General features: G+C 39.0%; 1 protein-coding gene across 1 annotated transcript in view; it reads left to right on the top strand.

Moving 5' to 3' along the window:
• Positions 1–15,476, top strand: part of DEPDC1B (DEP domain containing 1B) — a 105,368-nt gene that overhangs the window by 75,419 nt on the left and 14,473 nt on the right. The window contains exons 8-9 of the mRNA XM_022551461.2: positions 2,698–2,864; positions 5,320–5,496. Coding sequence (XP_022407169.2) covers positions 2,698–2,864; positions 5,320–5,496 — 344 coding nt within the window. The remainder of the gene's footprint in view (positions 1–2,697; positions 2,865–5,319; positions 5,497–15,476) is intronic.

The raw sequence follows: 15,476 nt of genomic DNA, 5'->3' as shown, positions 1-15,476 counted from the left end.
GGTGGGGCTGCTCCCCTTCACCCCCAGCCCAATTGACTGCAAGGCCCTGAGTCGTGTGGTGGATGTGGGCTTGCTGGAGGGTGGGGTAGGCTTCACACACGGCTGGCTCTGTGATCTGGTGGTCCATGTGGCTGCTGTGGACCCGCTGGTGGGTGGGGCAGGCCCCCTAGCACTAGTAGGTTAGAGGGAGGATTCCAAAATGGTGCTTGCCAGCACTGGTTCATCACGGTAGAATGAGCTCCCCAAAATGGCTGCTGCCAGTGTCTCCACCCCCAGGAAGAATCCCAGTCTTCTCCTCCCTCTCTGGGAAACTCTCCAAGATGAGCAAGTTGGTTTGACCCAGGCTCCTTTCAAACTACTGCTTCTGTGCTGGGACTCAGAGTACATGAGATTTTGCACATGCCCTTTAAGAGTGGAGTCTCTGTTTCCTCCAGCCCTCCTGAATGTAAGCCCCACTTGGTTTCAAAGCCAAATGTCCTGGGTGCTTGTCCTTCTGGTGCAGGAACCCCAAGCTGGGGAGCCCCATGTAGGATCTGACCCCTCACTTTCTGGGGAGGACCTCTGCAGTTGTGATATTCCTACCACTTGTGGGTTGCCCACTCATTTATGTGGGTCCTTTAATATTGAATCTCTGCTCCTCCTACATGTTTCATTGTGACTCTTTCTTTATATCTTTAGTTGTGGAAAATCTTTTCTGCTAGTCTTCGGGTCATTTTCATAGCTCTGTAAGTAGTTGCAACTTTGGAGTGCCCATAGGAGAAGGTGAGTTCAGGGTCTTTCTACTCTACCATTTTGTCCCTCCCCCTACCCTTGAATGTTTACTTTTATGCTTTGTACCATATACTAGGAAATAGGGCTTGCCAAAAGAAATACATTATGATTTCAATTATCTTGAAGTCTTATTTATAAAACTGTGTGTGTGTATATATATATATATGAAACATATAAAGTTAAGGTGAAATTTGACTCTCCACAGGTGTTTATAATTTGGTAAAAGAAGGGATTTGTGGCCTAATGTGATAGAAGTCTTTGTGGCAAAAGTAAAAGACTTCGTGGAGAAATAGATCTAGAATGTAATTGGTCTTTACCAGATCCAGCTGCTACCAGTTCCAACCTCATGCAGACTGTAATCATGCCTTGAATCTTCCTTCCTCCCTCCCTGTTACCCCTTTACAGTCTATTCTCTATACAGCTGCCAGAGTAAAAATAATTCAAATCAAATGGCTCTCCTGCCCAGAATCCTTCAATGGCTTCTTGGGTCGCTTACAGTGAAACCCAGAGTCCTTAATGATAGTCTACAAGGTTCTACATGATCTGGCTCTTGGCTTCCTCTCTAACCTCATTTCTGACTTGAATATTCCTTGCATAACCCTCTCTCTTCACACTGCCCTCATTGCTGTTCCTCAGACATTCCAGACATACTCCCTTGTCACAATCTTTGTCATTGCTATTTCCTTTACTGTGAAAATTTGTCTCTGTGATATCTGCCAGGCATACTCTCATTTTCTTCAGATTTCTGCTCAGATGTCCTCCTTAGCGAGTAACTTTCCCCAAAACTCTAGGAGTATTTTCTCATCATTCCCCAGCTCCTTTCCTTTTTTTCCTTCAAACCCAAAGTCCTTAGTCTGGCATTCAAGGCCTTCTAAGATCTCATCTCTGCTAACCTTTTTCGCTTCATTTCTATTGGGCACTCACAGCCTATGCTATAGTCTTATTGAGTGACTTACAGGTTCCCTAATATGCCTGTTGCACATGTCTCTTGCAGCACCTCTCACATTTTGCTACTTACTTTTTTACGGGCCTCTCCTTCTCACAGTGCATAAGCTCTTTAAAGGAAGGGACCTGGCATATTTTTATATTTCTGAGACCTAGCATTGTTCCTGGCATATCGTACATGGCCAGTAAATATTTACTGAATATAAAAGATGGTTTTGTCTCCAAGCAGACACTAGTTGGAACTTGAAAAAGTTGGATATGAACCAATAAATCGGTGAAAGCAGTTTCATCTCTTCAGAAGGCTTGGAGGTGTGTGTGTCCAGAGACAAGTATGGTTGAAGAGAGCACAATATTAGAATACCCTAATTTTTAGCAAAATCATATTGGGTGAGGAGGGATGACATGTAACATGATTGAATCATCACACTTAGCTAGAAAAAATAGCTTAAGTGGGAGGAAGGTGTTATTTAGAAAGAAGCAGAGCCATTAGGCACCAAAACAACTCTAACAGCATTGGTCCTATTATTTAGTCTGTGAGAGTCATGCAGGATGGTGACCATGCTCCTCATGAGGAAATAGTACAAAAGGGGAAACTTCAGGGCAGTGATGGCACATTCATGTTCTTGCTCATGCTGTCTTGGACCTCTTGCAGAGTGTTGAGAGTTAAGTTAGGCTTAACCTGACTGCTCTTGGCTCAGAGGGAAAGAATGCTATGAAAATTTAGTTTTATCTGTCAAGGGTGTGGGAGGGGGAAATGGCTGTATTTGTTTTATATATTTGCCAACGCTGGTTGGTGGTTCGTGTTTTCTATGCAGATTTGTGACAGTGGATCTATGTCAGTTAGCCCAGTATAATTGCACATGCAAACATGCTTTATATAATTTTAGTAATACATGTTTTGTAAAAATGTGAACATAATAGAGTCAGGTAGGCTATAGGTTTTTAAAGGATTAAAACCTTTTTTTTTTTTTTGTAAATCAGGTTTGTTACAGAAAGAGAAAATGGCCATTGAAGCATTTCAGGTTTGCTGCCTCCTCCTGCCTCCTGAAAATAGAAGAAAGTTACAGCTGTTGATGAGGATGATGGCAAGGATCTGCTTAAATAAGGAGATGCCACCACTGTGTGATGGCTTTGGCACCCGAACACTGGTAGGTTGATTTCTAACATCTACGAGGGCTGGAGTTTGGGAGTTAAAATTCACTTGAGTAAAGTTTACTAGCTTGGCAACCAGAGGAAGGTACAAGGCAGGCCCACTTAAAGAGCCATGGCTTGGAATCCACCCAGACTGGTATTGTGCTTTTGGTCTTAGTGACTTAAAGAACATAATGAAAAGTAAAGAGTGAGTAGGGGTAGAGTGTAGAGGGAGTGTAGGGATAGCTGCTGCATCCTGCCTGCTGTCAACACGAGAGAAGGAAGCGTGGACAGAAAGGATTACTGGCGTGTCAAGAAACAGCATTCTCTCCTCCAGGACAAAAAGGGTCGCAAAACCTTTGTTACTATAACCAGTAGGAGAAGATGCAGCATATATCATGGATTAAAGAGGGAAGAAGTAAACTATAGAGTTAGACCAGACAACTTGGAAGGAAAGAATGTGTATCTTTCAGGGTATGATCTAAGGGTCCATGAGTGAGGATATTTCTTAATATATTCTGTTTTGCTTAAAAACAGGCTAATTTTGAATTCTACTTTGTCATGTCAGCATGTGTTTTAAAATAGGGTCTAGGTTTAGGATTATTTACTAGCAAAATTTATTAATTTTCCTCAAAAAATATCTTAGAGCAAAATTGATGTTTCATTGGGATGTACATCCTTTCTATATGTCGGTGAACCATTGTGTATGCCTGAGGGTCCACTGTTAGACTTTTAGAGGTGTGGTATAAGATCAGAGGACAAATCAGCACCCAGTAGAGTGATTCTTGACCTTTTTTGGGGGGTGGGTGGATGGGTAGGTGGGCTAATGGGCCTTTATGTAAAGCTGAAGAAAACTTTGCACCTATTCCCCAGAAGAATGCATGTGTAAAATTTCCTATACAATTTCAAGGCACTCACAGATCCCCTGGGGTCCCTAGTCTCCAGATAAAGTCTCTGTGTGTGTGTCTCTCCCTCTGTACATATGTGTGAGTGAAGATAAAGTATCATCTGCAGTATGTTGATGAAATGAAGTCTTATTAAACAGAATTACATGATGTCATGCTTATAGGTTTTTAAAATTATAGTTGATGTACAATATTATATAAGTTGCAGGCGTATAATATAGTGATTTACAATTTTTAAACGTTCCATTTATAGTTGTTATAAAATATTGGCTATATTTCTTGTGCTGTATAATTTATCCTTGTAGCTTATTTTGTACATAATAATTTGTAATTCTTTTTTTTTTAATTGGAGTATAGTTGATTTACAATGTTGTGTTAGTTTCTGCTGTACAGAAAAGTGAGTCAGTTATGCCTGTACATATATCTACTCTTTTTTAGGTTCTATTTCCATATAGGTCATGACAGAGTGTTGAATAGATACAGTAGGTGCTATACAGTAGGTTCTTATTAGCTATCTATTTTATATATAGTAGTGTGTATATGTCAATCCCAATCTCCCAATTTATCCCTCTGCCCCTTTCCCTTTTGGTAACTATAAGTTTGTTTTCTACATCTGTGACTCAATTTCTGTTTTGTAAATAGGTTCATTTGTACCATTTTTTTAGATTCCACATATTGCGCCTCCCCTCTTCACTCTCCCCACTGGTAACCACTTGTTTGTTCACTATATCTGTGAATCTGTTTCTTTTTTGTTATATTCACTAGTTTCTTGTATTTTTTAGTTTCCATATATAAGTGATATCATATAGTATTTGTCTTTCTGTGCCTGACTTGTTTCATTTACATGCTTATAGATTTTGAAATAAGATTGTCAACAATAAAATTAGTAGGAAAAGGAAAAAATAGTCCATCCAAAGGATTGCATTAAGAATGGATTAGTTAAAATGAATTCTGTGGAAACAACTGCTATAATATTTTTTGTATTTCATCACCTAATGCACTTCTGATGGTTTTGTTCAAAGGTGATTGTCAAATGTACATACAAAATCCTGAAGAAAATAACAATTAACTAGGAAAAACTAATTGTTGAGGCACATAGATTGTGCTAGCAATTTTTTTTTAAAAGAACGAAATAAGACAATAATGAAATTAGGATATTATTAGACTAAATGGCTATAAAGTACTTTTAACTTAAAAGTGCTACATGATCCAAGTTGTGATGGTGATAATAATTTTCAGAATTTGTTTAAATATATATATTTAAAACCATCTATAAAAGGGGGTGCCTTTAAAAACTGCTCAGACAAGCATCTCTGCTAAGTCTCTGTGAGATGTGACGCACATTCTGTTCATGCTGGTTGATGAGAAGATCAGCCCATCTGAGATGACCAGGTGTGGCCAGGTGCCAGGTGAGATGTGCACCCTGTGCTGTGGGCCATTTCTCACTGACTAGGCACATTTGCTTTTTGCAAATTAGATGGCACTCAGTTCAGAGTAGTGAAAAACCCTCATCTGTGTTTATTTAAAAATTCACCCTCCCTCCCCTCTATTTTTTTTTTTTTTTTAGATGGTTCAGACGTTTTCCCATTGCATCTTGTGTTCCAAAGATGAAGTGGACTTGGATGACTTATTAGCTGCTAGGTTGGTGACGTTTCTGATGGACAATTACCAAGAGATTCTGAAAGTCCCTTTGGCCTTGCAGACCTCCATAGAGGAGCGTGTGGCCCATCTACGAAGAGTCCAGGTAAAGGAAGGGATATTACCAGTACTATAAAATTGCCAGCAGCAAGTTATGTAAGTTTGCTAGGCTTCTTGGCATTTTTGTTTTGAAGATTGAGTGAGTTAATTTGTACAAAGTGCTTACAACCGGGCGTGGCACATAGTAGGCACTGCACATGTTTGTTATTATCTTTGAAAATTTGTGGAATGCCCACTAGGTTTTGTTGTGTTGATCAATGCTGCATACTTTTGGTTGCAAATTCCTAAAATGGGTTTGTTCAGAATCTACATATACTTCCTGATGGAAGTGATTTATGTGCAATAAAGTCTTGATTCATAATAGCCCTGCCACCTGGGTACTATTTTTTGAATGAGAAAGCTGAGGCACAGAGAGCATAAGTAATTTGTCCAAGGTCACAGAGCTAGGATTCAAACTGATAAAATCGTTTTCCAGAATCAGTGCTCTTAACTCCTATGCCATACAGCCTCACTGTAAAGCATGGTATGGTAGAAGAACCCGGCTTCAGAGCCATAAGGACCTGGGCCAAACTCCTGGCTCCCCACTTGCCTGGTTATGTGGCTTTGGGCAAGTCCCTTAAGCCCTCTGGATTTTAGTTTCTGCAAGTGTTAAAATGGTCAATACCTACTCGATGAAGTTGTTGTAAAGAGTAGACACTACATTGTAAAGCGTGTGGCACAAATGTCATATGGCAGATACTTTTTGAAAGGTATTTATTGTTTTTGTCGTTGCAGTCATTATATTAAAATGATGCAAAAGAAATGTAATGTATTACTATCACGTGGGCCCCCCAGAGGGGTTTGTATGTCAGCCTGCAGGAGCAGAAACGTTGGGTAAAGGCAGGCAGGTCTGCTTGTCTCCTTCTGAATGACTGGCCCTCTTTCCCCTTAAGCATGTTTTGAGGCTCCACAATTAAGGACCAGTGAGCTGCTACCTCCCAAAGTATCATTAAAGTAAATAACCATCTGTTTTCAGTGTGCAGTTTAAAAACTAAAATAAAAAATTTTCCTATTGAAGGAATTTGGAAAATAGAGAAAACACACTAAAAAATATCAGAATAACTCTAAATGTTCAGTGTTAAGAGTCTTTTCTATTTCCCCCTCTCCCTCCCTTCCTTCCTTCTTTCCCTCCTTTGTTCCTCTTTTATAACTTACTTTCTCTTAATACAACAAGAAGAAGTTTCCACATCATTAAATATTCTTGATTGACCCAGAATGGCCAGGAGCACAGACTAAATGGTGTTTGAATTTCTGATGTGCCCTTTATTAGCCATGTGACCTTGGCATGTTGTATAACGACTCTCTGCTTTAGCATCTGCCCCAACATCTCTGTTTTTCATCAGTAAAATGCGATAACAATAGTTAATAGCTACCTCCTAAGGCTATTTTGGGGATTGAAAGGCTTAAGACATGTAAAGTGCTTAGAATAATGTTTATCACATAGTAAGTACCTCATTTGGTACTGCTGCTGTTATTATTATCAACATTATTGTTATATATTCCACAATATCATTATGATTGGTAACATAATATTCCATAATATGAATATACCATAATTTATTTAAATGATTTTCTTTGGTTGATATTTATATTGTTTCCATTTTTTTTCCATTTTACAATCATTATAACAGTAAATATTTTTATAGTTAGATTTTTTTTTGGTCGATCTGTGATTACTTTCTAAGAATAAATTCCTAGGAGTGGCATTTCACGGTCAAAGACCATGAATGTGTGTTAAACATTGATTGTATATTGTCAAATTTCCATTTAGAGTGATTGTTCCAAGTTGCATTCCCATTGTTGGTATAAGAAAGTGTTCATTTCTTTACACCCTTGCCTACTTTGGGTAACATACATACCTTTGCCATTTAAATGGGTGAAAAAAACAAATTACTGTTGTTTTAATCTCCCACCTCCCCTTGATATTTTATGAGCCAAACTTAAAAAAAACCCATAAAAATGAAAAGAAATACTTTCACTGAATTACTGTAAGGAAAAGTGATAGCAGTGACTCCGTTGCTTTGCATCCTTGCTGGGCTTGTGTATTCACATGGCACAGGCTTGTATTGCAGGAACGTAACCCTGTGAGCCTTTCACTGACAGCTGAAGATCAGAAGGCTGAGTGATGATTAACTTAGCCGCAGAGTAGCATGACCTGTGAAGGGGGGCTGTGATGGCCCTGAATAAAATCAGTAACTACGCAATTGTCCGGTTACATTTTCTCTCTTAGAAGTACACACTCATTAGAATTGCCAAACAATTGTTTTAGTGCTCAGAGCCTATAGATCTCTCTTCTCTTGCACAGGGTACTCAGCCACTCCGTCATAACGCATTTAGGGTGGTACCTTTCTGAAAATGAAGTGTTACTTGGACTGTTCTGGTGAATTGTTTTGGAGCAGTTTCAGGGCTGACCCTGGGATAGATAAACAGTGAGGTCAGCGTTGTTTTTGACACCAACCTTCTGTTGACCTTGTCTGTAACCCTCTTCTTCCTCTTATACCCTTTACTCATAGATATCTTGTGTTTTTCTCATGTCCTAGGCTTTGGCGGTCACATTTTACCTGGGCCTCACCTTTTTATTCTGGCCCTTTTCTACTTTTTCCAGAATTCTTGGTTCAAATACAAATTAAGTGTTTTGTGTGTCCTCCTTTCCTTATGGTTCTGGTCTGTTTCTCTTGGGTTGTCCCTAAATAACCTGGTAAACTGATGTTGAGGCATGGAATGTTCTTCATGGAATAAGCCTTCCTGGCAACACAATTATTTACTTATTAAAAAAAATTTTTTTTTTGAATTTTATTTATTTTTTTATACAGCAGGTTCTTATTAGTCATCCATTTTATACACATCAGTATATACATGTCAATCCCAATCACCCAATTCATCACACCCCATCTCCACCCCCTGCCGCTTTACCCCCTTGCTGTCCATACATTTGTTCTCTACATCTGTATCTCAACTTCTGCCCTGCAAACAGGTTCATCTGTACCATTTTTTAGGTGCCACACACATGCATTAATATACGATATTTGTTTTTCTCTTTCTGACTTGCTTCACTCTGTATGACAGTCTCTAGATCCATCCACGTCTCAAAAAATGACCCCATTTCGTTCCTTTTTATGGCTGAGTAATATTCCATTGTTTATATGTACCACAACTTCTTTATCCATCCGTCTGTCGATGGGCATTTAGGTTGCTTCCATGACCTGGCTATTGTAAATAGTGCTGCAATGAACATTGGGGTGCATGTGTCTCTTTGAATTATGGTTTTCTCAGGGTATATGCCCAGTCGTGGGATTGCTGGATCATATGGTAATTCTATTTGTAGTTTTTTAAGGAACCCCCATACTGTTCTCCATAGTGGCTGTATCAATTTACATTCCCACCAACAGTACAAGAGGGTTCCTTTTTCTCCACACCCTCTCCAGCATTTGTTGTTTGTAGATTTTTTGATGATGGCCATTTTGACCGGTGTGAGGTGATACCTCATTGTAGTTTTGATTTGCATTTCTCTAATAATTAGTGATGTTGAGCAGCTTTTCATGTGCTTCTTGGCCATCTGTATGTCTTCTTTAGAGAGATGTCTATTTAGGTCTTCTGCCCATTTTTGGATTTTTTTTAATATTGAGCTGCATGAACTGTTTATATATTTTGGAGATTAATCCTTTGTCCGTTGATTTGTTTGCAAATATTTTCTCCCATTCTGAGGGTTGTCATTTTGTCTTGTTTATGTTTTCCTTTGCTGTGCAAAAGCTTTGAAGTTTCATTAGGTCCCATTTGTTTATTTCTGTTTTTATTTCCATTACTCTAGGAGGTGGATCAAAAAAGATCTTGCTGTGATTTATGTCAAAGAGTGTTCTTCCTATGTTTTCCTCTAAGAGTTTTATAGTGTCCGGTCTTAAATTTAGGTCTCCAATCCATTTTAACTTTATTTTTGTGTATGGTGTTAGGGAGTGTTCTAATTTCATTCTTTTACATGTAGCTGTCCAGTTTTCCCAGCACCACTTATTGAAGAGACTGTCTTTTGTCCATTGTATATCCTTGCCTCCTTTGTCATAGATTAGGTGACCATAGGTGCGTGGGTTTAACTCTGGGCTTTCTATCTTGTTCCATTGATCTATGTTTCTGTTTTTGTGCCAGTACCATATTGTCTTGATTACTGTAGCTTTGTAGTATAGTCTGAAGTCAGGGAGTCTGATTCCTCCAGCTCTGTTTTTTTCCCTCAAGACTGCTTTGGCTATTTGGGGTCTTTTGTGTCTCCTTACAAATTTTAAGTTTTTTTGTTCTAGTTCTGTAAAAAATGCCATTGGTAATTTGATAGGGATTGCATTGAATCTGTAGATTGCTTTGGGTAGTATAGTCATTTTCACAATATTGATTCTTCCAATCCAAGAACATGGTATATCTCTCCATCTGTTGGTATCATCTTTAATTTCTTTCATCAGTGTCTTATAGTTTTCTGCATACAGGTCTTTTGTCTCCCTAGGTAGTTTTACTCCTAGGTATTTTATTCATTTTGTTGCAGTGGGAAATGGGAGTGTTTCCTTAATTTCTCTTTCAAATTTTCATCATTAGTGTATAGGAATGCAAGAGATTTCTGTGCATTAATTTTGAATCCTGAAACTTTACCCAATTCATTGATTAGCTCTAGTACTTTTCTGGTGGAATCTTTACGATTCTCTATGTGGAGTACCATGTCATCTGCAAACAGTGACGGTTTTTCTTCTTTTTTTCCAATTTGTATTCCTTTTATTTCTTTTTCTTCTCTGATTGCTGTTGCAAGGACTTCCAAAAGTATGTTGAATAATAGTGGTGAGAGTGGACATCCTTGCCTTGTTCCTGATCTTAGAGGAAATGCTTTCAGTTTTTCACCATTGAGAATGATGTTTGCTGTGGGTTTGTTGTATATTGCCTTTATTTTGTTGAGGTAGGTTCCCTCTATGCCCACTTTCTGGAGAGTTTTTATCATAAATGGGTGTTGAATTTTGTCAAAAGCTTTTTCTACATCTATTGAGATAATCATATGGTTTTTTTCTTCAATTTGTTAATATGGTGTATCACACTGATTGATTTGCGTATATTGAAGAACACTTGCATCCCTGGGATAAATCCCACTTGATCATGGTGTATGATCCTTTTAATGTGTTGTTGGATTCTGTTTACTAGTATTTTGTTGAGGATTTTTGCATCTATACTCATGAGTGATATTGGTCTGTAATTTTCTTTTTTTGTAGTATCTTTGTCTGGTTTTGGTATCAGGGTGATGGTGGCCTTGAGAATGAGTTTGGGAGTGTTCCTTGCTCTACAATTTTTGGGAAGAGTTTGAGAAGGATGGGTGTTGTCTCTTCTCTAAATGTTTGATAGAATTCACCTGTGAAGCCATGTGGTCTTGGAGTTTTGTTGGCTGGAAGATTTTTAATCACAGTTTCAATTTTATTACTTGTGCTTGGTCTGTTCATATTTTCTCTTTCTTCCTGTTTCAGTCTTGGAAGGTTATACGTTTCTAAGAGTTTGTCCATTTCTTCCAGGTTTTCCATTTTATTGGCATAGAGTTGCTTGTCGTAGTCTCTTAGGATGCTTTGTATTTCTGCGGTGTCCTTTGTAACTTCTCCTTTTTCATTTCTAATTTTATTGATTTGAGTCCTCTCCCTGTTTTTCTTGATGAGTCTGGCTAATGGTTTATCAATTTTGTTTATCTCCTCAAAGAACCAACTTTTAGTTTTATTGATCTTCACTATTGTTTTCTTTATTTCTATTTCGTTTATTTCTGCTCTGATCTTTATGATTTCTTTCCTTCTGCTAACTTTGGGTTTTGTTTGTTTTTCTTTATCTAGTTCCTTTAGGTGTAAAGTTAGATTATTTATTTGAGATTTTTCTTTTTTCTTGAGGTAGGCTTGTATAGCTATAAACTTCCCTCTTAGAACTGCTTTTGCTGCATCCCATAGGTTTTGGATTGTCGTGTTTTCATTGTCATTTGTCTGTAGGTAGTTTTTGATTTCCTCTTTGATTTCTTCAGTGATCTTTTGGTTATTTAGTAATATATTGTTTAGCCTCCATGTGTTTGTGTTTTATACGTTTTTTTCCCTGTAATTCATTTCTGATCTCATAGTCTTGTGTTCAGAAAAGATGCTTGATATGATTTCAGTTTTCTTAAATTTACTGAGGCTTGGTTTGTGACCCAAGATGTGATCTATCCTGGAGAATGTTCTGTGCACACTTGAGAAGAAAGTGTAACCTGCTGTTTTTGGATGGAATGTCCTGTAAATATAAATTAAATCTATCTGGTCTGTTGTATCATTTAAAGCTTCTGTTTCCTTATTTATTTTCATTTTGGATGATCTGTCCATTGGTGTAAGTGAGGTGTTAAAGTCCCCCACTATTATTGTGTTACTGTCAATTTCCTCTTTTAGAGCTGTTAGCAGTTGCCTTATGTATTGAGGTGCTCCTATGTTGGGTGCATATATATTTATAATTGTTATGTCTTCCTCTTGGATTGATCCCTTGATCATTATGTAGTGTCCGTCCTTGTCTCTTGTAACATTCTTTATTTTAAAGTCTATTTTATCTGACATGAGTATTGCTACCCCAGCTTTCTTTTGATTTCCATTTTCATGGAATATCTTTTTCCATCCCTTCACTTTCAGTCTGTATGTGTCCCTAGGACTGAAGTGGGTCTCTTGTAGGCAGCATATATATGGGTCTTGTTTTTGTATCCATTCAGCAAGCCTGTGTCTTTTGGTTGGAGCACTAAATCCATTCACGTTTAAGGTAATTATCGATACATATGTTCCTCTACTATTTTCTTAATTGTTTTGGGTTTGTTCTTGTAGGTTCTTTTCTTCTCTTGTGTTTCTGACTTAGAGAAGTTCCTTTTGGATTTGTTGTAGAGCTGGCTTGTTGGTGCTGAATTCTCTTAGCTTTTGCTTGTCTGTAAAGCTTTTGATTTCTCCATCGAATCTGAATGAGATCCTTGCAGGGTAGAGTAATCTTGGTTGTAGGTTCTTCCCTTTCATCACTTTAAGGATATCATCCCACTCCCTTCTGGCTTGTAGAGTTTCTGCTGAGAAATCAGCTGTTAATCTTATGGGAGTTCCCTTGTATGTTATTTGTCATTTTTCCCTTGCTGCTTTCAATAATTTTTCTTTGTCTTTAGGTTTTGCCAATTTGATTACTATGTGTCTTGCTGTGTTTCTCCTTGGGTTTATCCTGTATGGGACTCTGCACTTCCTGGACTTGGGTGGCTCTTTCCTTTCCCATGTTAGGGAAGCTTTCGACTATAATCTCTTCAAATATTTTCTCTGGTCCTTTCTCTCTCTCTTCTCCTTCTGGGACCCCTATAATGCGAATGTTGTTGCGTTTAACGTTGTCCCAGAGGTCTCTTAGGCTCTCTTCATTTGTTTTCATTCTCTTTTTTTTATTCTGTTTTGTGGCAGTGAATTCCACCATTCTGTCTTCCAGGTCACTTACCCGTTCTTCTGCCTCAGTTTTTCTGCTATTGATTCCTTCTAGTATAGTTTTTATTTCAGTTATTGTATTGTTCATCTCTGTCCGTTGTTTAATTCTTCTAGGTCTTTGTTAAACATTTCTTGCATCTTCTCAGTCTTTGCCTCCATTCTCTTTCTGTGGTCCTGAATCATCTTCACTGTCATTATTCTGAATTCTTTTTCTGGAAGGTTGCCTATCTCCACTTCATTTAGTTGTTTTTCTGGGGTTTTATCTTGTTGCTTCACCTGGTACATAGCCCTCTGCCTTTTCATCTTGTCTATCTTTCTGTGAACGTTGTTTTTGTTCCACAGGCTGCAGGATTGTAGTTCTTCCTGCTTCTGCTGTCTGCCCTCTGGTGGATGAGGCTATGTAAGAGGCTTGTGTAAGTTTCCTGATGGGAGGGACTGGTGGTGGGTAGAGCTGGGTGTTGTTCTGGTGGGCAGAGCTCAGTAAAACTTTAATCTGCTTGATTGCTCATGGGTGGTGCTGGGTTACCTCCCTGTTGGTTGTTTGGCCTGAGGCAACCCAACACTGGAGCCTTCCCCAGCTCTTTGGTGCGGCTAATGGCAGACTCTGGGAGGGCTCACGCCAAGGAGCATGTCCCAGAACTTCTGCTGCCAGTTTCCTTGTCCCCACGGTGAGCCACAGCCACCCCCGCCTCTGCAGGAGACCCTCCAACACTAGCAGGTGGGTCTGGTTCAGTCTCCCCTGGGGTTACTGCTCCTTCCCCTGGGTTGGGATGCGCACACTACTTTGTGTGTGGCCTCTGAGAGTGGAGTCTCTGTTTCTCCCAGTCCTGTCGAAGGCCTGCAATCAAATCCCACTAGGCTTCAAAGTCTGATTCTCTAGCAATTCCTCCTCCCGTTTCCAGACCCCCAGGTTGGGAAGCCTGATGTGGGGCTCAGAACCTTCACTCCATTGGGTGGACTTCTGTGTTGTAAGTGTTCTCCCGTCTGTGAGTCACCCACCCAGCAGTTATGGGATTTGATTTTACTGTGATTGCGCCCCTCCTACCGTCTCACTGTGGCTTCTCCTTTGTCTTTGGATGTGGGGTATCTTTTTTGGTGAGTTCCAGTGTCTTCCTGTCGTTGATTGTCCAGCAGCTAGTTGTGCTTCTGGTGTTCTCACAAGAGGGGGTGAGAGCACGTCCTTCTACTCTGCCATCTTGGTTCCTCTTCTGTATTCTCTTAACACATTTATTTTTAACTGTGGCTTCTGGAAAAAAAAAATCTTAAACCAAAGACATGAATATAATGGTAGTAATTTTATCCAGTGCAGAAGAACAGTAGGTGCTATATTTTTGAGGAGATGAACCTCTTGGACTCTGAAAAAGTTTTTTAACTTTTTAATTTATATTGGAATATAGCGATTAACAATGTTTTGACAGTTTTCAGGTACACAGCAAAGCGACTCAACCATACATATGCATGTATCCATTCCCCCCAAACTTCCCTCCCATCCAGGCTGCACATAACAATGAGCAGAGTTCCCTGTGCTATACAGTGGAGTCCTTGTTGGTTATCCATTTTAACTATGGCAGTGTGTATACATGAATCCCAAACTCCCTAACTATCCCTTCCCCCCACACTTGCCCCTTGGTAACCATAAGTTCATTCTTTAAGTCTGTGAGTCTGTTTCTGTTTTGTAAATAAATTCATTTGTATCATTTCTTTTTAGATTGCACATATAAGCCATATCATATGATATTTCTTTCTCTGTCTGACTTACTTCACTCAGTATGACAATCTCTAGGTCCAACCATGTTGCTGCCAATGGCATTATTTCATTCTTTTTAATGGCTGATTAATATTTCATTGTATATATGTACCATATCTTCTTTATCCATTCCTCTGTCGATGGACATTTAGGTTGTTTCCATGTCTTGCCTATTGTAAACAGTACTGCAATGAACACTGGTGTGCATGTATCCTGTCGGACCATGTTTTTCTCCGGATATATGCCCAGGAGTGGGATTGCGTGGTCATGTGGTAGCTCTATTTTTAGTTTTTTGAGGAACCTTCATGCTGTGAAGGTGGCTGTACTAATTTACATTCCCACCAAGAGTGTAGGAGGGTTCCCTTCTTTCCACACCCTCTCCAGCATTTATTGTTTGTGGATTTTTTTGATGATGGCCATTCTGACTGGTGTGAGGTGATATCTCATTGTAGTTTTGATTTGGATGAAATTAAGTATTTTTAATGGATGCTTTTATTTATAGATCTTGGTACCTTTTTCCCTCTTATTTCACCCTTCTGCCTTTTGCCCTGTAGTGTCTGCACATTTGTTTTCACTAGTTTCATGCTATGAACATGTTTGGAGATGGGTGCAGTACTTCCCTCTACACACCAGCTGAGCTAAACTTGTACTTTTGTCAGTGCCCAAGGGAGGGAGGAACAGACTCTCCAGATGTGGGAAGAACCTACATAGTTCATCGTGTGTGTTTGGAATCATTCTAGGCAATATGTTCAGCTTGTGTGTAAATTTCAGATCTTATTAGAAGAGAGC

This window comes from Delphinapterus leucas, chromosome 3 (genome assembly GCF_059928025.1).
Source record: "Delphinapterus leucas isolate spDelLeu-1000000601 "Yukka" chromosome 3, BTC_Dleu_Yukka2, whole genome shotgun sequence".
In the NCBI taxonomy this organism is placed as follows: domain Eukaryota; kingdom Metazoa; phylum Chordata; class Mammalia; order Artiodactyla; family Monodontidae; genus Delphinapterus; species Delphinapterus leucas.
The sequence above is the reverse complement of the archived record's forward strand: the minus strand, read 5'-3'. Positions and strand labels throughout refer to the sequence as shown.